The sequence below is a fragment of the Xyrauchen texanus genome, chromosome 14 (genome assembly GCF_025860055.1).
Source record: "Xyrauchen texanus isolate HMW12.3.18 chromosome 14, RBS_HiC_50CHRs, whole genome shotgun sequence".
NCBI lineage: Eukaryota > Metazoa > Chordata > Actinopteri > Cypriniformes > Catostomidae > Xyrauchen > Xyrauchen texanus.
Window position 1 is genome coordinate 39,185,371 of NC_068289.1, and position 24,392 is coordinate 39,209,762.

The 24,392-nt window shown below is 39.7% G+C and overlaps 1 protein-coding gene across 1 annotated transcript; it reads left to right on the forward strand.

The window, feature by feature from the left end:
• Window positions 1-1,383: 1,383 nt before the first annotated feature.
• Window positions 1,384-24,038, forward strand: LOC127655373 (F-box-like/WD repeat-containing protein TBL1X). The gene is made up of 15 exons (XM_052143152.1): window positions 1,384-1,597; window positions 5,031-5,142; window positions 9,906-10,051; window positions 10,217-10,400; window positions 11,056-11,188; window positions 13,287-13,428; window positions 14,364-14,427; window positions 14,498-14,595; window positions 14,679-14,739; window positions 16,000-16,121; window positions 16,224-16,298; window positions 18,257-18,384; window positions 18,697-18,862; window positions 18,952-19,053; window positions 20,602-24,038. The coding sequence occupies exons 2-15, from the start codon at window positions 5,085-5,087 to the stop codon at window positions 20,626-20,628; spliced, it is 1,506 nt and encodes a 501-aa protein (XP_051999112.1). The 5' UTR covers window positions 1,384-1,597; window positions 5,031-5,084; the 3' UTR covers window positions 20,629-24,038.
• Window positions 24,039-24,392: the final 354 nt, after the last annotated feature.

The following is a 24,392-nucleotide window of genomic DNA, read 5'->3' on the forward strand; positions in this document are numbered from 1 at the left end:
TATTCCTTGCGTACATGCTTAATGTGTTTTTACGTAATAAATAAATAAACAAATTTAAAAAATGTGCGTAACCGGTGCAAATGCTACAACGCTCAAAATATTTTCTTATTTTTGCCGCATTCTCGATTGTCGCTGGTTTTTTTTTAACCTTTTTTAATACCCCTATATTCCTTGCGTACGTGTTTAATGTGTGTTTACAAAATAAATAAATAAATAAATAAAATTTTGTGTAACTTTGATCTACAACGTTCAAAAAGCGGTCATGTTTAAGCTGTAATCTCAGACGGCACTGATTTTAACCTTATTTGATACCAGAATATTCCCGTGTATGAGTTCAATGTGCTTTTTCTCAATTAAAAATAAATAAACAAATTTTTTTTTTATTTGCATACGCTGCAACGCTTAAAAAGCGTTCAGATTTTTGGCGTGTTTTTAACCATTTTTGATACCCCTATATTCCTTGTGTACATAATGTGAGTTTACGAAATAAATAAATAAATAAATAAAAATGTGCGTAACTTTGAGCTACAATGTTTTAAAATATTTTTGGTTGCCCCAATATTCCCTGAGTACCTGCTCAATGTGCTTTTTCGCAATACAAATTAAATAAATAAAAAATACTAAATAGCCCTTTTTTTTGCTTAAGAAATGCTGCAAAGCAAAAGCTGTTTGATTTTTGCCGTGTTCTCTGACGCCGCTGTTTTTAACCTTTTTGTTACCCTTATATTCCTTGCGTACATGCTTAATGCACTTTTCCGTAATAAATTCATTAATATTAAAAAAATTGCATAACTTTGATCTACAACGTTCAAAAAGTGGTTCGATTTATACTGTAATCTCAGACGTCACTGATTAAGTGTCGCTGACTTTTTTTGATACCGATATATTCCTTCCATACATGTTTAATGTGCTTTTCCGTAAATAAATAAATAAATAAATAAATGAAATAAATGCGTAACTTAGCTGCAAATGTCTCAACGCACAAAAAGCGGTCTTAAATTTGGCACGTTCTCAGACGTCGCTGTTTTAAACCTTTTTGATACCGATATATTCCCTGTGTTAGTTTTCAATGTTTTTTTTCTTCTTCAATAAATAAAATGCATTTATTGTACAATAGACGCAAACGCTACAATTATCAAAAAGCACGCTTCTATTTTTGGTGTCACGCTGTTTGTAATCTTTTTTGTTATTTCCTGTATTCTTTGTGTACATGGTCAGTGTACTTATCCTCAATTAATAAAGTGTTTTTGTCTAAATATGGTGTCGCTCAAAATCGGACGTCTGATTTGTTCGCGCGCGCTCAGGCGTCGCAGTGATGCTGACTATGTAGGGAGCTCACTAGTTTTTGAAACACAGCCCGTCTCGCGCTCGCTTGCACCGCTGATTACCGACGCTGTATTCTGTGAGGAAAAACACACAGGAAACAACCGGCATGATAGACATTTAAGCGTCAATTTTGGCAGACGAAACAACATTTATTGTTCCACATCGGTTACGGATAACCGCTTTAATTCGACTGGAGAATGGCGGTAAAGTCGCAGTTCCCGCAGTGAAGTTAGAGGCTATTCTCCTAGTGGAAGCAACTTCAGTTGTGAAGGTAAGAAGAACTGTAACTGTTTCCCAAAATGCATTTAAAGTCTTATTTTTATGGTGACATGCATGTGCTGATTTCTGGGTGATTTCATGAGGAAACATGTGATGCTACAGTAGCACATGTGTCCAGGATGTATGGAGGAGGGGAGGGATCATCAACACTTCACTAGCTAGTGCTCGATTGTTTATATTTTTAATGCACATTCACTCTCAACATAAATGAATGTGCAGAAAATACCATTTAACCTCTGTTCTCAAAGGCAGAAAGTGTACAAAATGTTGAATAGTGTCTGTCCCACGTGTACAGTACACATTATTATGGTTATGATGTAATCAATACATACATGCATATATATATTAGTTACGTCATCCCTGTGTGTTCAATAAGGTCATTTTGAGAACATGAGAACTATAAAGTATTCAGATGTACAGTATTGGGTGGTGAGCCCCTCCCCCATCATCACTTGTTGACAAACTAGCTGCTAATCTTATCTTTTATACATTAATCATAAAAGTTCACGAAGAGTAGTTCTGTCTGGATGCAACTTTCATAAAATTGCTGTCATTATTTACTCACCCTGTTGTCGTCTCAAACCACAAAGGTCAAGCTCTTAAAAGGACAACAACAACAAACACCATAAAAGTCATTCATTTTGCGTAAGGAAGAGTTTGAAATTTAAGCTCTTAAATCAATTTACGTTCACGTTCTGATCGAAATAAACTAATGCGACGCTACAGTTTGAGTCTGAAAATAAGATTTTTGAGCCGCAGCGGAGGAAAAGATTTGCAGTGACGTTTCTGTCAGTTTTGACCGGGGAGGAATAAATAATTGCAATTAATTGCATGCATAAATATATAAGAATAAGAAAGACCCTCAAATAGCAATAATTCAATATATGATGATTGAATAATTATAAATAAATACAATATATATATATATATATATATATATATATATATATATATTTGAAAATAAGAATACAGAAAATTTAAATGCGTTACATTATTTTGGCACACGAGTAAAGCATTAAAAATGTACAAAACGTTGCTTTAGAATGCACATTTCTATATTATTGAACAGGACTCTCATTGGCCTTCAGTTCTCAGCTATCAATATTTACAATTGAATTCGTCAATCAGAATTGCCCTCCATCAAGCTGTTTTTGAACACAAGAATGTGTCCTCATCTTGTGCTGTATGCTGAAGGGTTGGTTTGTTCTCCGTACGAGCTGCTCGTTGCCTATACAGTGAGTGTAAGTGTGTGTAAGTCTTTGCGTGTGCTTTATTTAACTGTGTGAGTGCGTGCGTGAGTAACCGCGTGAGTAACCGCGTGAGTGCGTGCGTGAGTAACCGCGTGAGTGCGTCCATGCGTAACCGCGCGAGTGCGTGAGTAACCGCGTGAGTGAGTGCGTGCGTGCGTAACCGCGCGAGTGCATGAGTAACCACGTGAGTGCCTGCTGCTCGTTGCCTATACGGTGAGCTTCACTTACTGCCCCCTGGAGAACACAGGTGGTACTACAAGCTTGAATTGCTCAGATGGAAGGAATATTCCTTATTATATACATTTTTTGAATGCATTTTTTTTATATATAATTAATCGCACTGAATTAATGCATTGAATCGAAAGCCCTAAAAATATATATATATATATATATATATATATATATATATATATAAAATGATTATTATTTTTTACATTAAATTGTTTAGGAGATATAACCATTTAAAACAAATCGCATTCATGGGTCAATTTTGACCAGTGCATTACTGTGGCTTTACACATGATATTGTGCAGATTTCTATATACATCTATTAATTAGATATTTATTAAAAAAATTATGTATTTACTTTTAGCCTCTTTCCCATGTTTTCACACACACCACAAAATGACCTGTTCATGATCAAAAAATTATCTGTTGATTGTTTTTATTATCGTGTTTTATGCACCAAGTATTGAGTAGCTCTAAATATTGTTTCTATCGCCATTAAAGCGAGATGATGTTGTCTTATAGACTGCATAGAGCTTACACATGCACATGCACACACACGCAAACACTTACACATGCACACACTTACACACACACACACATGCACGCACACACACACACACACTTACACACGCACACATGCATTGAGCTTCCCTGTGGAACGCCATCATGTGGTGAAATATGAAATATGTGATTCACATATTTGAGTCAATATTTCCAGGATATCAGGGTTATTCAACTAAAGTTTATTTCAGGAGTCATTATGTTATATAGCTTATGAAGTAAACAACTAGCATATGCAATATTCTGCTGAAAGTCCTTGTAAAAGTGTGAATGAATAAAGTGGAAGCAGAAGCAGATTTAAGTCTCCATTCATCTTTAGCGCTCGCATCCTCTCCCACGCCACATGATTTCATGAAGGACGTTATAAATGGCTTTAGAGTTGTAAATCAGTACACATTAATGGAGTTAATGTCTAATCGGATAGAAGAGAGAGTTCCGAGTCCTCGGAATTTTCTCCTGGATTTGAGCAAAGCCTTCAGCTTTATCTCTGCGGAAAACCCAATACCTTCTGAAACAATCATGCCAACATGGCCTAGTTTTCAAACACACACAAGCAGACTATAGTGTCTCTAAAACCTCCTTATGGGTTATTTAACACTTCAGTTTTGAGGGGGTCTGGGTATCTCAGTGAGTATTGACGCTGACTATCACACCTGGAGATTCGTGAGTTTGAATCCAGGGTGTGCTGAGTGATGCCAGCCAGGTCTCCTAAGCAACCAAATTGTCCTGGTTGCTAGGGTTAGAAACACACCGGGGACTCTTATTTTGAAATGGTGAAATGATTGATTGCGAGTGCGTGTGTGTGTGCGTGTAAGTGTGTAACTGTGTGTGTGCGTGTAAGTGGGTGCGCGTGTGTGTGAGTGCGTGTAAGTGCGAGTGTAAGTGCGTGTAAGTGCGTAAGTGTGTACATGTGTAAGTGCGTGCGCGTGTAAGTGCGTGTAAGTGTGTAACTGTGTGCGTGTGTAACTGTGTGAGTGTGTGTGTGCGCGTGTATGTGCTGGTGTAAGTGCGAGTGTGCGTGTGTAAGTCTTTGCGTGTGTAAGTGTGTGCGCGCGTATGTGTGTGTGCATGTGTGTAAGTCTGACATACGCCAGGGACTCTTATTTTGAAATAACCGAGTCTTGGCCACCTTACAATGCTCGCCAAACTACACTTCTTATATCCTATATATTCCCCAGATGAGCAGCTTATATGTATATATTCCGTATACATACAGGTTAAACACACTGATGGGTGTTGCATGGCTGACGCAAAGTGGATTTTATCATCGTAAAATTATATTTCCATTTAAATGCTTTCGATATCAGCCTGGTGTTTGTAAGAATTGATAATTGACAATTGTGAGATTGGTGTTGCTCGTCATGTTGATATCTGTGTTTTCTGTAGATTGGGGCCGTTCTTCAGCTCCCGTGTTTCTCGTCCGTGGAGGTGTGAGCTAAGATGAGCATAATCAGTGATGAGGTCAACTTCCTGGTGTACAGATATCTCCAAGAGTCAGGTAAACACCACGACTGTTCATGGGACTGATATCATCTTTGGGAATATTATTAACGCCTGACAACATCTGGACTTGACCCTGTTTACACATGGTATTATGAAAGATCACAGCAGCATGGCACTGCCCCATGAGCTCCTTCATCATCATTATCACTTCAGACCTCAAGGACATTATAGATATTTGTGCATATTGTATAACCAAATCATTTGTTGTATAACTTTATTATTATAGAGTAATCAAAACACATGCTTGGGAACACATAATATTCCCGTATGATTTATTTGATACTTGGTCATAGTCTGAAAAGAAGGTACTGACACTGGAAAGTGTTGTCATGTGTAGTATAGATTAAAATTATGATTTTAAGAGTGAAGTACTTTATAGTTTCTTGTTTTTGCACTTTGGATAGATGGGGGCCTTGGAGACTCCAAAATGACCAAAATATCCCACTTGGCGTCCCTTCAGTTAGAATATCTCTTCAATCCTAAATAATGTTTTCCCCATTTTTTGCATCTCTTCAATCCATTATTTGCTGACACTTAGTGGATACAAACACAAATGGCAGCAGTTTCATGTCCTGAGTTATTCATATTCAGACTTGTGTATTTTTGTGTGTTTATCATGACAAATAGTTTTTTTGTTGTTGTTTGTTTAAATTTTGAAGGCTTCCCTGTAAATTATATAATTGTTTAACATTTACATTTATGCATTTGGCAGATGCTTTTATCCAAAGTGTCTTACAGTGCACTTATTACAGGGACAATCCCACGGAGCAACCTGGAGTTAAGTGCCTTACTCAAGGACACAATGGTGGTGACTGTGGGGATCAAACCAGCAACCTTCTGATTACCAGTTATGTGCTTTAGTCCACTACGCCACCACCACTCTGTTTTGCATGTACTCTACTTGATGTGAATAAGAGGGACCTTCCAATTTTGGTATTCATGTGGAAATCCAAAAATACCCCAGAATTTTTAAGAGGTTAATGTAGTTAACCCTTTAAACTCGGGCTGGCCCAGGGGAAAATATAGTCAAAATATTAATAACTACAGTCTTGACCAACACTAAACAGGTTTCGTTTGAAAATTTAGAAGCTCTACTTTACAATGCATGTAGATATTATGACCAAAACTGAACAAGTGCTTTAAAATCTGCAGATAAATCAGAAATGTTTAATTTTAATCATGAAAACATTTGCAGTGTAAATATTGTCAGTATCGATCAGTAAAAACATAAAACTCATCATATGTGTCATATGTTGTTGGAAAGCTCTCAAAGAGTAAAATACAACCAGACTATTTGTTTTACATGCAGACAAAAATATAGTGAGTAACAGCTAAATATATGTCTTTGACAATTATGTTAGTGTTGCTTATTTGCCGCATTTTTGCTTGTAACTTCACGACTATCATTAATTAGAGTCTGTGATTATCTTTCAATCGAGTCCACACACAAGATAATCAGATGTATAGATCATTAGATAATCCACATGAAGCACAATGTTACATATGACCACCAGGAGATGGCGCCAAATACACGACACAGACTCAATGATGACTCAAATGACACAGAATGAAACTCATTCTGTGAAATCTCATGACTAAAATCATGTGTGCATGCTCTGCAAACCTTTAGTCATTGTTGTGTTTGCATGTGTGTTGCAATGATTGGGAACAAAACAAAAGCAGTTTTTCAGCACCAACTAATTTACCCCAGATATGCCGTATATAATGAAAAATAAGAAAAGTTAATTGTGTTAAAAGTGTTTTTCAGCAGTTTCTTAAGATGAGAGTCTTGGAATTTATTATAGCAGGGGTGCCCACACTTTTTTGTGTGATGATCTACTTTTAAATGACCAACTCAATAAGATCTACCAACTAAAAAAACAGTTTCATTTAAAATAAGAAAATGCTTGTTGGGACTACTGCATGTATCCCTACATGGAATTCATCTTCTAATTAATGAAAAAATATATAAAAATGTTCAATGTTGATATCATTCAGTTTTAACACTAAACCCAAAACACCTACAGCACAATAGATTACAATAGTCAGGGCATTTACCTTATTCTGATGATGAGTAAATATTGACCAGGCGAGGTTTTGTTTATTCAGTTGCCATGACAACTAGGTTTGCGCATACGCGCCTTCCAAGGATTTCTGAGAACAGCGCGCAAAATTTTTGCCTAATCTGGCAGTAGCATCGCAATTTCGCGCGCTGTTCTCAGAAGTCCTTGGAAGGCGCGTATGCGCAAACCTAGTTGTCATGGCAACTGAATAAACAAAACCTCGCCTGGTCAATATTTACTCGTCAAGTGCAAGTCAGACAGAAACTAAAAGAAGGAAAGACATTATATTTATTTTTATTAAAATTTAACGAAAGTACATTTAATTTTTTTGCGATCTACCAGCATTGCCTTTGCGATCGACTGGTAGATTGCGATCGACGTATTGGGCACCCCTGATCTATATCATTAAATTTTTTTTTTTATTATTATTTATAATGATACAAACACTTGACCCTCCTTGTTTTTGTTTGCTTGTTTGTTTTGTATTGTTGTCACGTTATATGCCTTTCATTTTGGGTATGCCACTGAAACAGATAAAGTAATAGTTTACCCAAAGAGAACATTTAATATTTTTTTAACAATTATATTGCTTACGAAATCTTGGAATGTATGTTTCTATGTGTGAGTGCAAATGCTTATATTTAGGGCCCGAGCACAGACTGGACCCTATTGTTCTTCTATGCATTTATTATTCTTTTCCCAAATTAATAGAATTTTTGAGGGCCTAATCATACTCAAACTCATGAAACTTTGCACACACATCAGAAGTGGCAAAAATTTACATCTGATATGGGTTTCATAATTAGGTGTGGCAAAATGGCTCAATAGCGCCACCTACAAACTTTCAATGATTTGCACTCAACGCTACGTTTCACCTACATGTACGAAAAACGGTACACGTGTGTAACATGCCAATATCTACAAAAAAGTCTCTTGGACCTATGCCCTAATCTCAACAGGAAGTCAGCCATCTTGATTTTTCTCTTACATTTTTGCCATTTCCAGGCCTCGTACTTTATCAAACTTCTCCCAGAGATTTCATCAGATCTACTTCATATTTGGTTATTCTAATCTAAAGGCCTTGGCGATGCTACATTGTGAAGCTTTTGAGTTTTCACTCCACGGCGTGGCCGTGACGGTCTAACAAATTTCGATGTTTCACCATGAAACAGGAAGTTGTTATAACTCATACATACAATGTCCAATCTGCCCCAATCTTCACATGTTTGATAATAGTCCTGGCATGAATCCATCTACGTGTCAATATTCAGTTATAATCACAGTGCCACCTACTGGCAACAGCCAGTTCCAGGTCTTGTACTTTAACAAACTCCTCCCAGAGATTTAGTCAGTCTTAATCGAAAGGCCTCATGATGTTGAATTGCGAAGCTTTTGAGTTTTCGTTGAAGGGCGTGTCCGTAGTGGCCTGACAAAGTTTGTTATGAAATGAGTCACATTTCTGAGGCCTAAACGTGCTCAAACTCATGAAACTTTGCACACATCTCAAAAGTGGGGAAAATTTACATCTGATACTGGTTTTAGAAATAATTGTGTAAAAATCGCTCTATAGCGCCACCTACAAAATTTCAACGAAGCAGCCCTCACGCTACGTTTCACCTACACGTAAGAAAATTGGTACACATGTGTAACATATCAACATGTACAAAAAAGTCTCTTAGAGCCATTTCCTAAACTCAACAGGAAGTCAGCCATTGTGATTTTTCTCTTAAATCTTTGCTCCGTTTTTGCCATTTCCAGGCCTCGTGGCCTAATGAACTCCTCCTATAGATTAAATCAGATCAACATCTTATTCAGTCAGTCTAATCTAAAGGCCTTGGCGATGCTAAATTGTGAAGCTTTTGAGTTTTCTTTCAACTGCGTGTCCATGGTGGCCAGGCAAACTCGATGTCATGGAAACGTATTAAAGGAGCTTCAGGTTTTCATGCTTGTCATCTGTGTTGATATCAAACACACTGAAGATCCGTGAAGCTCTCGTGATCGTGTAGACGCTTTTTTTAATTTTCAGACCGGACGGTTATTTCCTTTTAAAGCCGCTCGTAACTGGCAAACTTTAAACACAGCGTGTTTAAACAGTTTTAGCACAGCGGTTGATTTACAGGTGAGGGGCGGAGCTTCACTGCTGCCAGGACGCATACAGGATGGATTAGCGTTTACACCTCAAATGTGATCTGGTCACATGCATTTGTGGATTTTGTGATTCGATCACAAAACATTTTAGACCCCGTTTAGACCTGTATTCAGGTTCGGGATCACCCGAAACGCATCTTAATACCAGGTGGAAACAGGGCCATAGTCTTACACGTGCCAAAACTTAAATAGCATCAGTTCAGAGTTTGTCAGACTGTCAAGTCCAGATTTCAGACATTTAAATGAGTAGTTTTTATTGAATTAGCTAGTGACTTGTGATTGGACCACTCGATTGGACAGATGTTTATAGCAGATGTAGATGTAAACGCAGAAAAATCAGGGCTGTCAGTCTATTAAAAGATGTATTAGAATGAATGTAATCAAATTAGTTGCATGATATGTTCAAATTAATCACAAAAAAGTGCATGTATCAAGATTTGCTGAGAAAAGCCCCCGAATGAAGTTTCAAACACATTATGAAAATAAAATGGCCATTCATTTATTGGAAGTCAGTTGTCCTGGTTTATGGTTTATTTTTTGGTTATAGGTTTCTCTCACTCTGCGTTCACGTTTGGCATTGAGAGTCACATCAGTCAGTCAAACATCAATGGCGCTCTGGTGCCCCCTGCTGCTCTCGTCTCGATACTACAGAAAGGACTGCAGTATGTGGAAGCAGAGATCAGCATTAATGAGGTCAGATTCGACCCGGTTTACCATTTAACTGATTTAATTGACAGTCTGTGAAGCCTTTGAATTATCTGGATATGTGCACGAATGAACGGATGTTCTTCAATCCGTTGTTTTGTTTGCTTCAATTTTGCCTGTTGTGTATTTTAACATTGTGATTTATTGTTTCAGGATGCTACGTTATTTGACTGTCATCCCATAGATTCTCTGTCACTCATCGACGCTGTGAGGGCGTTCAACGACAAACTCCCACAGAAGCAGCAAAACAACTGCACTATCTCAACCGTTCAGTCTCTCACCACAAAGAACGGTGAAGCGACGCTCAACAGAGACGAGAACGGCACTCATGCTCTTTGTAAGTCGTTCATGCCTATTCAAGCCTAATTTAGACGATGAAAGAAGCCGGGGGTGCTGGGTATCTCGGCAAGTATTGACGCTGACTATCACCCCTGGAGTCGTGAGTTTGAATCCAGGGCGTGCTGAGTGACTCCAGTCAGGTCTTCTAAGCAACCAAATTGGGCTGGTTGCTAGGGAGGGTAGAGTCACATGGGGTAATCTCCTCGTGGTGGTGATTAGTGGTTCTCTCAATGGGGCGTGTGGTGAGTTGTGTGTGGATCGTGGAGAGTAGCATGAGCCTCCACATGCTGTGAGTCTCCGCGGTGTCATGCACAACGAGTCACATGATAACATGCGTGGCTTGATGGTCTCAGACGCGGAGGCAACTGAGACTCGTCCTCCGCCACCCGTATTGAGGCGAGTAACCGCGCCACCACGAGGACCTGCTAAGTAGAGGGAATTGGGCATTCCAAATTGGGGTGAAAATGGGATAAAACAACGGTATCCCCAAACGATGTTGTTATAATTGTTAGGTGGACTAAAAGCCTGTTCGCTTAGTAAGCATAAATTAGCCTGGATAGGTTGACTCTGATAATTTTAAATAAATGTATGACATTTTACTGAGCATCATCGGTAAGAAGCATTGAAGAGCGTTTGTATTTCCTCTCCGTCAGATCATCACGAGGAGTTGATGGAGGTGGACAGAGAGATCCAGATTCCTGCCAGCAAAGCCACAGTGTTGAGAGGTCACGAGTCTGAGGTCTTTATCTGTGCCTGGAACCCTGTGTGTGACCTCTTGGCCTCAGGGTGAGTCACTCTACAGAACCAACATCAGTTCTGATCATAACTACCAAATATTCATTCATTTTCAGAATTTTAACCCTTTAAAAGCCAGTTTGTTTACATAATGCCACTGTTGTTTTTTTTTACACACACACACATTTCTCAATACACGCACACACAAACACACACACACATTTCTCAATACACGCACACGCGCACACACAAACACACACACACACACATTTCTCAATACATGCACACACAAACACACACACACATTTCTCAATACATGCACACACAAACACACACACACACATTTCTCAATACATGCACACACAAACACACACACACATTTCTCAATACATGCACACACAAACACACACACACATTTCTCAATACACGCACACACAAACACACACACATTTTTCAATACACGCACACATGCACACACTAACACACACATTTCTCAATACACACATGCACACACAAACACACACATTTCTCAATACACACATGCACACACAAACACACACATGCACACAAACACATACACACAAACACATTTCTCAATACACACACATGCACACACAAACACACACACACATTTCTCAATACACACACGCACACACAAACACACACACACATTTCTCAATACACACACATTTCTCAATACACACACGCACATGCACACACAAACACACACACACACATGCACACAAACACACATTTCTCAATACACACACGCACACACAAACACACACACACATTTCTCAATACACACACATTTCTCAATACACACACGCACATGCACACACAAACACACACACACACACATGCACACAAACACACATTTCTCAATACACACACATGCACACACAAACACACACACATTTCTCAATACACACACGCACATAAACACACACACACATTTGTCAATACACACATGCACACACGCACACACACATTTCTCAATACACAAATACTGTATAACTAATAATCATAGTGTGAAAACCAATTAAAACTAATTACAAAGGAAAATTAACAGTAAAGCTAAATTAAAAGCTAAAGTTAGAACTACACTTCCCATGATCCTAAAGAGAAAGTTCCACCAATCAGAGAATCACAATCGAGTCGCTCTCTTTCACTCAAACTACTTATATATTTGTCAATGAACAATGAACCCTTTAAGATCTGAAGGTGTTGTTAAAGATGTCCTGTTTCAGTGGCATACCCAAAATGAAAGACTCATACAAGCAAACATAAAACAAGGAGGGGCAATTGTTTGGCATAATTTTGAAGTAACGATATAGATTATGATACATTCTGAGACTCTCGGTCTAAGAAACATTAAACAATTGAGCCAAAAATTTACTTTTTTTTTTTCTTATTTTTCTGATTTCACATTATATATCTGGAGGTGTAAATAAGGCGGCTCAGAAAAACTGCTTTTGTTTTGTTCCCAACCAAGTATCCGAGAAAAACGTTGTCTTGATAAGACAAATCAATCAAAAGTTCCAACATTACAAATATAATTGATCATAGTGTCCAAAAACATCTCCAAACAAATAAAAGATAATAATTGTACATAAGAACTAATTACACATGCAAACACAACAATGACTAAAGGTTTGCATAGCATGCACACATGATTTTAGTCATGAGATTTCACAGAATGAGTTTCATTCTGTGTCATTTGAGTCATCATTGAGTCTGTGTCACACTTCTGAGTTGTCCCGAGCTTAAAGGGTTAAAAATGTATTGTTTCTATAAATATAATAAGCAACTTTAAATCAATAGTTTTATATTTTTCCATAGTTTTTTATTTATTTAATTATGCCATTTGCAATGCTTCATGGGATTGTCGTTCATTCCCTCATTAAAGTTTTGTATATTTGTCTATTTTCAAATAAATGTCATCTTCAAATCAAAGTGTGTGATGTTGTGATTCACCTCAGAGCTGGTTGGTTTGGTTGATGAACTCTTATGTTGTTGGGCACTGTTGTGTTTTGTTTGTATCGCTTTATTATTTTATTGATTGCTTCTAATTGAGTTTCATGCGGTCTTTATGTCTCTCATGATGTTGATTTGTTTATTGTATTTTAATGTATTGTTTGCACTGCAGTTCTGGAGACTCAACAGCTCGTATATGGAACCTGAATGAGAACAGTAACAGCGGCTCGACCCAGCTGGTGCTGCGTCACTGTATTCGAGAGAGGGGGCAGGACATGCCCAGTAACAAAGACGTCACCTCATTAGACTGGAACGTGAGTGGACTCCGTTAAACACCATTAAACACCATTAAACAGCTGTAAACAGTCTACAGGAATATCAATGGACTGTACTACTTGCCTTGCGAATGAGGTATTGCCCCAAGTGAAGGAGTTCAAGTACCTCGGGGTCTTGTTCACGAGTGAGGGCACAATGGAGCGGGAGGTTGGCCGGAGAATCGGGGCAGCGGGGGCGGTATTGCACTCGCTCTATCGCACCGTTGTCACGAAAAGAGAGTTGAGCCGGAAGGCAAAGCTCTCGATCTACTGTTCAATTTTCGTTCCTACCCTCACCTATGGTCATGAAGGCTGGGTCATGACCGAAAGAACTAGGTCACGAGTACAAGCGGCCGAAATGGGCTTCCTCAGAAGGGTGGTGGGCTTCTCCCTTAGAGATAGGGTGAGGAGCTCAGTCATCCGTGAGGAGCTCGGAGTAGAGCCGCTGCTCCTTTGCGTCGAAAGGAGTCAGTTGAGGTGGTTTGGGCATCTGGTAAGGATGCCCCCTGGCCGCCTCCCTAGGGAGGTGTTTCAGGCACGTCCAGCTGGGAGGAGGCCTCGGGGAAGACCCAGGACTAGGTGGAGAGATTACATCTCCACACTGGCCTGGGAACGCCTCTGGGTCCCCCAGTCAGAGCTGGTTAATGTGGCTCGGGATAGGGAAGTTTGGGGCCCCCTGCTGGAGCAGCTGCCCCCGCGACCCGACTTCGGATAAGCGGTTGAAGATGGATGGATGTACTACTTGCAGAAGCGTCAATTATTAACATTATTATAATACTTTATTGTTATATCCATTTTGCAATGGTTGTACCATGTTTAAGGGTTAAGAACATCCTTTAATTGTGGTAAAGTGGCAGTAAAGAATGGCCTGTCATGGTCTATTGCTATTGCATCGACCTTCTCACGTTATATATCTATTTGTTTTTTGTCTGAAGAGTGACGGGACTCTCCTAGCAACCGGATCTTATGATGGATTTGCAAGAATATGGACTAAAGATGGTACGTCAACTAATCAAACTCTACAAGCAAGTGTCATTTTAAACCAGTGTGTGCTTCTGGTTTCTAACAGGTAATCTGAGTAGCACACTGGGACAGCACAAAGGGCCCATATTTGCACTGAAGTGGAATAAGAAAGGAAACTGTATTCTCAGCGCTGGAGTTGATAAGGTGGTTCTGTCTGTCTGTCTGTCTGTCTGTCTGTCTAAACTGACTTTCTTTAATCCATTTTGTGCTGTCTCGCTCTCTTGCAGACGACAATAATTTGGGATGCACACACAGGCGAAGCTAAGCAGCAGTTTCCTTTTCATTCTGGTGAGTTCACAGAACTACTGGACCTGCGGCCTTGCGTAAAAACATTACGTAGATTTCATCCTAAAAGTATGTGAATGCACTGCAGTGAGAAAACAAGAAAACCTACGTGTGCATTTGTGACATATGTGGGAGGGGCTTGAAAAGTCTCATATTTTTGTGAAATTTGATACTTATATTTATAAAAATCTTTTTCTGAATGGCAGAACATCCTTAAAGGTATGTAAGCCGGTTTCTGCCAAATGGAAGAAAAAAAAATGTGTGCTTTAAATATGAGATAAAAAAGACAGTTGTTAAATTCAGTCAAATTTATGACAAAAAAAATATCATAATCGTGGGATAAGTTAAAAATTCAGAGAGGAAGTTTATTATGAGGCAGTAAGTCATAATTAATTGATTAAAAAGTCGAAATTATTCAATTCAGAGTCATATTTATGATGAAAAGTCGTAACAATCAAATATAAAATCATGAATATAAGATACTAGGTAAAAAGTAAATTATGACATTCTAAGTTTAATTTTTGAAAGTCATAATTATTACATTAAAAGTCATATTTATTCATTTTAAGTTTTAATTATAAGAGTTAAAATTGAGAACTAATTAATTAAAGTCATAATTATGAAATACTAAGTTATAATAACGAGATTGTTATAATTATTAAATTCAGTCATGAATATGAAATCATAATTATTAAATTCAATGTCATAATTATTAAATCATAATTATTAAATTCACAATCAAGATTATGAGATAAAAAGTGAAATTTATTAGATTGTAAACTGTAATTATAAGATTAAAAGTCATAGATTTGAAGTCATATTTATGACAATTTCATAATTATAATAAGTCATAATTAAGATATATAAAGTCATATAGATACTGTAATTATAATTTTTAAAGTCATAAGTGTTTCTTTATAAGGGGTAAATTGTTACACTTTTAAGTTATTTCTGTAAAAAGGTTCCATAAAATTATTTTTCTGTGTTTGATTAGATATTCTGGACAATGTCATCTTTATATATCAAACATTGTATTTATAACATATTCTTTAAGGGTAGCGTGAACCAAGATAAATTTGCCTAAAAAGCAGAATTGTACAAAATATTAGGACTTATTTGTTCTATTTTGAATTGAAGTAACATACAAACATACATCAGACCTCAGGTTAGACACCGGTGAAAAACTCTGATCTGATTGGATCAGTCCTCTGATGTCACAGGCTTGTGTTATTATTGATTGGTTGTCTCGGCTCTTCTCCTCAGCTCCGGCTCTGGACGTCGACTGGCAGAATAACACAACGTTTGCATCCTGCAGTACGGACATGTGCATCCACGTGTGTCGCCTAGGAAGTGAGCGACCGCTCAAGACCTTCCAAGGGCACACGGTGAGCTGCCAACATGCTAACATGCGGTCTCTCCCTCATTCGGACCAGTTTTGCTGTACTTTGGTGTAAAATCGTAAATCAAAACAGCAGTTGTTCTTTCAGAATGATGTGAACGCCATTAAATGGGACCCATCGGGAATGCTGCTAGCGTCCTGTTCCGATGACATGACGTTGAAGGTACACACACACACACACACACATTTGCAAAATACCTTTTACTATAGAAAGTTTGATATTGTGACATGTTTACTTCTGTTTTATACTTTTAATTTATTGGTAGAAAACTTGTAACACCATGGTCAGGTTTGATTGCAGCATAATGACATTAACTGCTAAAAATGACACTTCAAATGCATTTTAAAATGCTAAACTTTGACAAATAATAATTTGATCATTTATATATACACAAATCGTGTTGGTCCCACTCGTGCTGCCAAAACAGCTCTGCCCCGTCGAGTCATGGACTCCACAAGACCTCTGAAGGTGTCCTGTAACATCTGGCACCAAGACGTTAGCAAGAGATCCTTTAAGTCCTGTAATTTGTGAGGTGAGGGCTCCATGAATCGGATTGTGATCTGGGGAGTTTGGAGGCTAGAGCAACACCTTGAACTCTTCATCATGTTCCTCAAACCATTTCCGAATAATGTGTGCAGTGTGGCAGGCACATTATCCTGCTGAACGAGGCCACTGCCATCAGGGAATACCTTTGCTATGAAGGGGTGTACCTGGTCTGCAACTATGTTTAGGTAGGTGGCACATGTTGAAGTAACATCCACATGAATGCCAGGACCCAAGGTGTCCCAGCAGAACATTGGCCCAGAGCATCACACTGCCTCCGCCAGCCTGCCTTCCCATAGTGCATACTGCTGCCACCTCTTCCCCAGATAAATGACGCACACAGCCATCCACGTGATCTAAAAGAAAACATGATTCATCAGACCATGCCACCTTCTTCCACTGCTCCATGGTCCAGATCTGACTCTCATGCGCCCATTGTAGGCGCTTTCGGCAGTGGACGGGTCAGCATGGGCATTCTGACTGGCACCATATGCAGTGATGCACTGTGTGTTCGGACACCTTTCTATCATGGAGTTACATTTATCAGCAATTTGTGCTACAGTAGCTCTTGTGTTCGATCGGACTAGACGGGTTAGCCGAGCTATATATATATATATATATGCGGCTGGGATGAGGATTAGCACCTCTAAATCTGAGGCCATGGTTATCCGCAGGAAACCAATGGACGTACTCCAGGTAGGGAAGGAGGTATTGCCCCAAGTGATGGAGTTCAAGTACCTCGGGGTCTTGTTCACGAGTGAGGGGACAATGGAGCGGGAGGTTGGCCGGAGAATCGGGGCAGCGGGGGCGGTATTGCACTCGCTCTATCGCACCGTTGTCACGAAAAGAGAGCTGAGCCTGAAGGCAAAGCTCTCGATCTACCGGTCAATTTTTGTTCCTACCCTCACCTATGGTCATGAAGGCTGGGTCATGACCGAAAGAACTAGGTCACGAGTACAAGCGGCCGAAATGGGCTTCCTCAGAAGGGTGGTGGGCTTCTCCCTTAGAGATAGGGTCATCTATCTCTCAGTCATCCGTGAGGAGCTCTGAGTAGAGCCGCTGCTCCTTTGCATCGAAATGAGCCAGTTGTGGTGGTTTGGGCATCTGGTAAGGATGCACCCTGGCCGCCTCCCTAGGGAGGTGTTTCAGGCACGTCCAGCTGGGAGGAGGCCTCGGGGAAGACCCAGGATTAGGTGGAGAGATTACATCACCACACTGGCCTGGGAACGCCTCGGGGTCCCCCAGTCAGAGCTGGTTAATGTGGCTCGGGATAGGGAAGTTTGGGGTCCCCTGCTGGAGCAGCTGCCCCCGCGACCCGACTTCGGATAAGCGGTTGAAGATGGATATATATATATATGAATTAGCTTCTTAGAAAAGTACGTGTAAAAAAGATCAAAATAGCATGAAATCCCAAAAGCAGTGCATACATTTGTTGTTCTTACCTCAGGGAAGAAGAAATGGTATCATCATCATCATCATCATCAAAAAAAATGGTTACACATCTGACCCAAAAATGACCATGTATACCAAAGGGAGTAGTTGTGTTTTTATTTGTAACACATTCACTCTTGCTGCAGATCTGGAGTATGAAGCAGGATTCATGTGTTCACAATCTTCAAGCTCACAACAAAGAGATCTACACCATCAAATGGAGCCCGACGGGTGTTGGCAGCAACAACCCCAATGCCAGCACCTTACTGGCCAGGTAACACCTTCAACCAAAATACTGTAGACGATTGAACAAGACCCATTAAAAGAGACTTCTGTTTCCATGTATGCTGGACGCTTGATGACCGCTTTCCCTTTTTAAAATGTCAGTTTTGTAAAGACATTGAAAGACACAAAGACAAATATTGTTTATATTTATCGACGTAACTCATTTAAAGCATTTAAGGCACGCCAATGGATCAAAAGGTCTTTAAGATCCCAAGAAACATCAATTCAGTCAAGTGTGTCCAAACGTTTGACTAGTAGTGTGAGTGTTTTAATCTGTCATCGTTTGCTTGATTTTCTTCAGCGCCTCTTTTGACTCAACGGTGCGATTATGGGATGTTGAGAGGGGCGTTTGCGTCCACAGGCTCACCAAACACCAGGAGCCGGTTTACAGCGTCGCCTTCAGTCCTGATGGGAAGTTCTTGGCCAGCGGATCCTTTGATAAATGCGTGCACATCTGGGACACTGTGGTCAGTTTAGGGTCATACACAAACACTGCTGATGTGTGTTGCTCACGCGTTTGAGCGTGTTCATGATTCATGAAATGCTTGTGTTTCAGAGTGGAGATTTAGTGAACAGCTACAAGGGAACTGGAGGAATATTTGAAGTGTGCTGGAACAGTTTGGGAGATAAAGTTGGTGCAAGTGTGTCAGATGGATTGGTATGTTTATCTTGAAATTATGGAGAAGATACTGGAATGTTTTAATATATCACTGCTGTGAAGCTTTAAGCATAATTTAAAGTAGCTTGACTACAGTCTGGGTACATTTTTGAAAAGGTTGTTGGTTACCACAGACAATATTCAGTGCTGTGAAAAAGTATTTGCCCCCATCCTGATTTATTCTGTTTTTGTGTAGATCTCATACAAAATAGTTTCAAAAGAAAATACAGTTTTTAAATGATAATGTTATTTATTGAAGCAAAACAGTTAAAAAGTAAAAGTTGGCTAAAAGCTCTCACCCAGTAGCACACTATGCCAGGAAAAATGTGATTGAAATACATCAGTCTGGGAAGGGTTTCAAAGCTGTTTCAAAGGTTCTTGGACACCAAAGAACCACAGTGAGAGCCATTATCTCCAAATGGAGAAATCTTGGCACAGTAGTGAACCGTCCCAGAAGTGGCCCACCTTCCAAAATTCCTCCAAGAGCACAGCGAAAACTCATCCAGGAAGTCTCAAACAGCCTAGGACAACATCCAAGGAACTGCAGGCCCCTCTCACATCAATAAAGGTCACTGTTCATGAACTTGCATCAGAAAGACACTGGCAAAAAATGCCATTCATGGAAGAGTGGCAGAGACGTCCCGTCATCAGTCTGTGAGTTGAAGCTCAAGCGCAGCTGGATTATGCAGCAAGACAGTGATCCAAAGCATAGGAGTAAGTCCACCTCTGAACGGCTCAAAAGAAGCTAAATGAAAGTTTTGGAGTGGCCTAGTTAAAGTCCTGACTTGAACCCGGTTGAGATGCTGTGGCAGGACCTTTAACGGCCAGTTCATGCTGGAAAACCCTCCAGTGCGTCTGAACTAAAGCAGTTCTGTGAAGAACAGTGGGCCAAAACTCCCCCACAGCGTTATGAACGACTGATCTCCAGTTATCAGAAGCGTTAGGTTGCAGTTGTTGCTGCTAAAGGCGGCTCAACCAGCTATTAAGTTTAAGGGGGCAGTTAGTTTTTACCTTTGTTTTATGTTATATCTCGTTTGAAGACCTAAAACTATTTAATATGAAAAATACACCAAAATAGAAGAAATCAGGAAAGGGGCAAATACTTTTTCACAGCAATGTATTGGCAATATTGAAGCATTCAACCCTCCTATTCTGAACAAGTAGAGGCACTTACTTGACCAGACACAGCACAGGTGTAATTTTTTTGCTTTAAGAAATGATGTGTGTGTGTGCGTTGGCAGTGGCCTCTTTCAGCAGGATAATGTGCCTGCCACACTGCACACATTGTTTGGGAATGGTTTGAGGAACAGGACAACGTGATCAAGGTGTTGACTTAGCCTCCAAATTCTCCAGATCACAACCCGATTGAGCATCTATAGGATGTGTGGAACAATATAAAAAACACATATTATTTTGTACACTGAAACTTGTTGGGAAAAGTTTGTTGGAATTCTTTTTCTCTCCAACACTGCTATAAAGCAAGAGTGCATTTATGCGGGTCATAATGGTGCATTTTCACTCTTAAAGCTCCTTGTTTTGTTTTTCCAGGTCTGTGTTGTTGATCTACGGAAATAACTCCTGATGAATCTGAAGGTGGATACGGGATTGTGCAGCTGAATGTCTTCACTACATCTCTGCAGCTGTCGGTGGCCATCTGAACTCAGGCCGTTGAGACCTGCGACCTTACCAAGAAATAAAATCCAAATGTTGAAAATAAACTTTGAGGAACACAGCTGCTCAAGATGGCCAGAGCAAGACGGCTTGTGCTGTTGACCAGCGCTGTAACGCAGTAAATGTGAGAGTTGGAAGACGTCTGGTCAGTGCACTAGATGGACAGCGAGGAGGCTGAAGAGCCAAAAGCTGGAGATGTTTAAGTTCAAGAGTTGTTTTATGTTTTTGTAGTCCAACGGTGTTCGACGCCAACATTGGACAGCGCTGGTCGGGTTATTTTGGGCCAGTTTTCCAGTCACGTGCATGAAGCCTCACTGTAGAAAAACGGATTTGAAATGGAGAACATCCTTTTGGAAGTCACTCTCAGTCCAAAGCTATGTTTGATATGTGCCCTGTTAAACAGCCCATTATTCGAATCTCTCCTCGATGGAGAATAGTGAATATTTCAAGAGCTTATACACGATTTATTTTTACTTAAACGACTTTTGAGTGTTTTCCATCTCAACTGTGAATGAAGAAGTCGACAGCAGAGTACTTGGGGAAATTATTTTATTAAAATGTTAGAATTTATTAACCGTGTTCATGTTTCTTTACATAAAATCAGTTTTCTTCAGAAGTCTTGTAAGTGGGAAAGGAACATTCTAGGCTGTGTTTGTCCTCAGGCTACGCCCACCGTATTCGGTTTTTTGTTTGGAAGCGCATCGGTTTCGCTACGTTTACGCCGCTCATTTCCTCCACCAAACAATGAAGCATTTCGAAAAAGCTCTCTGTTACCGAAAACTTTGGAAAATGGTGACAATAGGAAACTGTAGATTAGAGCGGATGTGCTAGCTGCGTGCTAGCAGACGCCTTCATGTTTATATGTGTCGTGGCATGTCCTAACCTAGCCATTACCATGGAGGAGATAGTTCAGGTAAACTGGGCCACTTTTTTACTGCAATCAGTTTTCCTGAATTCACCCTAGCTAGTTGCTTCATCACATACTTCGGTAGGACATGGTGTTAATGCAACAAACATGGTGAATGTAGTGTTGCTTTTACACAGTAGTAGTAACCAACACTGCTTTTGTGTTTACCTGCTGTCAACATGTGCTCCATCTACTGATCTTTACCTTCGCGAAAGAGTCACATTCGAATTGGAAACGGGCGTTAAAAGCTAGGGTATATCTCATGCACGGTTGAGCGCGTCTGCCTTTAAAAGTATGGATGGGGCTGAATCATACGCACTAAGACCGTTTGCATTATTTAGCACAGTCAACAATAAGCGAACAGTACGTGTGTACTTTGCTACTGACAAAATTTGCATTGCGCTAACTGTGCTGATGATGACATATGCATTAAGCGTACTGTGCCGAAGACAAAATGTGCACCACACGTTGTGCTAATGACTTTGCAACATATGTACTGTGCTTACAATGAAATTCGAGTTGCGCTAACTGTGCTGATGACAATTTCCTTCCCGTGTTCTGTGCCGAAGACGTTTTCATTACGTGTACTGTGCACGTACTGTGCCGATGGCTAAATTTGCTGCGTAAGTTGTGCTAACAAGTTTGCAGTGCACGTTGTGTGCTAATGATGTAAATTTGCATCACATATACTGTGCTAATGACAATTTGTGTCACGCGTACTGTGCTGATGATGAAATTTGAAATGCACTAACTGTGCTGATGACATATTCATTACGTGTATTGTGCGCGTACTGTGCTAATGTCAAAGTTTGCATCACGCGTACTGTGGAAACAACTGAATTTGCATCAAGCTAACTGTGCCAATGACTAAATTTGCAGCGCACATGCTGTGCGGATACGTGCTTATGACAATTTGTCACGCGAACTGTGCTGATGATAATTTTCATTACGTGTACTGTGCACATACTGTGCGGATGGCTACATTTGCGGCGTAATTTGCGCTAACGAATTTGCATCGCAAGTACTGTGCCTACGATGAAATTTCAGTTGCGCTAATTGTGCTGATGACATTTTCATTAAGTGTACTGTACGCGTACTGTGCTAATGTCAAAGTTTGCATCATGTCTACTGTGCACGTATTGTGCTAACAACTAAATTTGCATTGCGCTGGCTGTGTGGATACATGCTAATGATAATTTGTCACGCGTACTGTGCTGATTTTCATTACACGTACTGTGCTAATAACTACATTTCTTTACATTTAATGTGTGCGTACTACGCTGAAAACAAAATTTGCACCACACGTTGTGCTGATGACATTTTCATTACGTGTACTGTGCTAATGTCAAAATGTGTGTCACGCGTACTGTGCACGTACTGTGCTAACAACAACTAAATTTGCATTGCACTAACTGTGCTAATGTGAATTTGCATCACACGTACTGTGCTAATGAGAATTTGCCTTACGTGTACTGTGCCGATGATTAAATTTGCGTCACACGTAGTGTGCTAAAAAAAAAAAGTGCATTGCCCTAACTGTGCTATTGTCAATTTGCTGAATGTGTACTATGCTAATGACTTTGCGTTGCATGTACTGTGCTAACGACTAAATTTAAGTTGCGCTAACTGTGCTGATGACATTTTCATTAGGTCTCAATGTCAAAATTTCTGTCACGCGTACTGTGCACGTACCGTTCTAATCACAAAATTTGCATTGCGCAAACTGTGCTAATGACAATTTCTGTAACGCGTACTGTGCACGTACCGTTCTAATCACAAAATTTGCATTGCGCTAACTGTGCTAATGACATTTTGTGTCATGCGTACTGTGCTGATGACAACATTTTTATTACACGTACTGTCCGCATACCGTTCTAATCACAAAATGTGCACTACCCTAACTGTGCTGATGACAATTCACGTCAGGCGTACTGTGCTAATGACGACAAAATTTGCATTGCTAACACTGTACGTAAGTAGCAGCACGCAAACAACACAAGTATACTTTGTCTGTACTTACCAGAGACTGATTCATTAGTCCTAGTGTTTCCTTTAAGCTGTGATTGGTGCCTCACCTTGATATGATCTTTATTAAACCAGCAATGAGCATTGTTTGAGATCCCTGATGAAAGGGTCCATCTTTAATTCCACACTGTACACCGCATGAAAATGGAAGTCTTAAGACACAAAACCCATTTCCCATTTTAAAACGTAAAGCCTTACAGTGATGCTTGATTGAAGCTAGCTTCCTCTGTTCACCAGAAGTGCTTATTGTATGTGTCCGACTTAAAATTGCAATGTGATTGGACGATGTCTTGGCACGTGAAGAGCTGGCAGTTGGCCAGCGCGTGTTTTGACGTGTATCTGACCCTGTCTCCAAATGTAACGTGAATCTGTTTCATCTCAGAACCCAAATAAATCTATTTTGATATTACAAACAGTTGTGTTGAATTCATTTTTAAATATGATTATTATTTTTTTGCCAAAACGGTCCCACTTTATATTACGTGTCTTTAACTACCATGTTCTAACATTAAAATACATACAAAACAATGTAGTTATTGTGTAACTATATGTAGTTCTGCAAAATTCTCACATTATTCACATTTCCTGCTACTGAAGTGGAGGTATGGGGTAGAGTTAGGTTTAGGATTAGGGTTTACACTCTTACTACAGATGTTATTACAATGTAATTACAATGTAACAACACGTATGACATAAGTACATTGTATCATCTGCCAAATCTAAAGTTCTAAATTAT

Excerpts from the sequence above, each read along its gene's own strand:
- LOC127655373 (XM_052143152.1), top strand. The coding sequence starts at position 5,085 with ATGAGCATAATCAGTGATGAGGTCAACTTCCTGGTGTACAGATATCTC. Across the intron at positions 14,596-14,678 it reads TCAGCGCTGGAGTTGATAAG|ACGACAATAATTTGGGATGC; the intron begins GTGGTTCTGTCT and ends GCTCTCTTGCAG. Across the intron at positions 18,385-18,696 it reads GCCAGCACCTTACTGGCCAG|CGCCTCTTTTGACTCAACGG; the intron begins GTAACACCTTCA and ends GATTTTCTTCAG.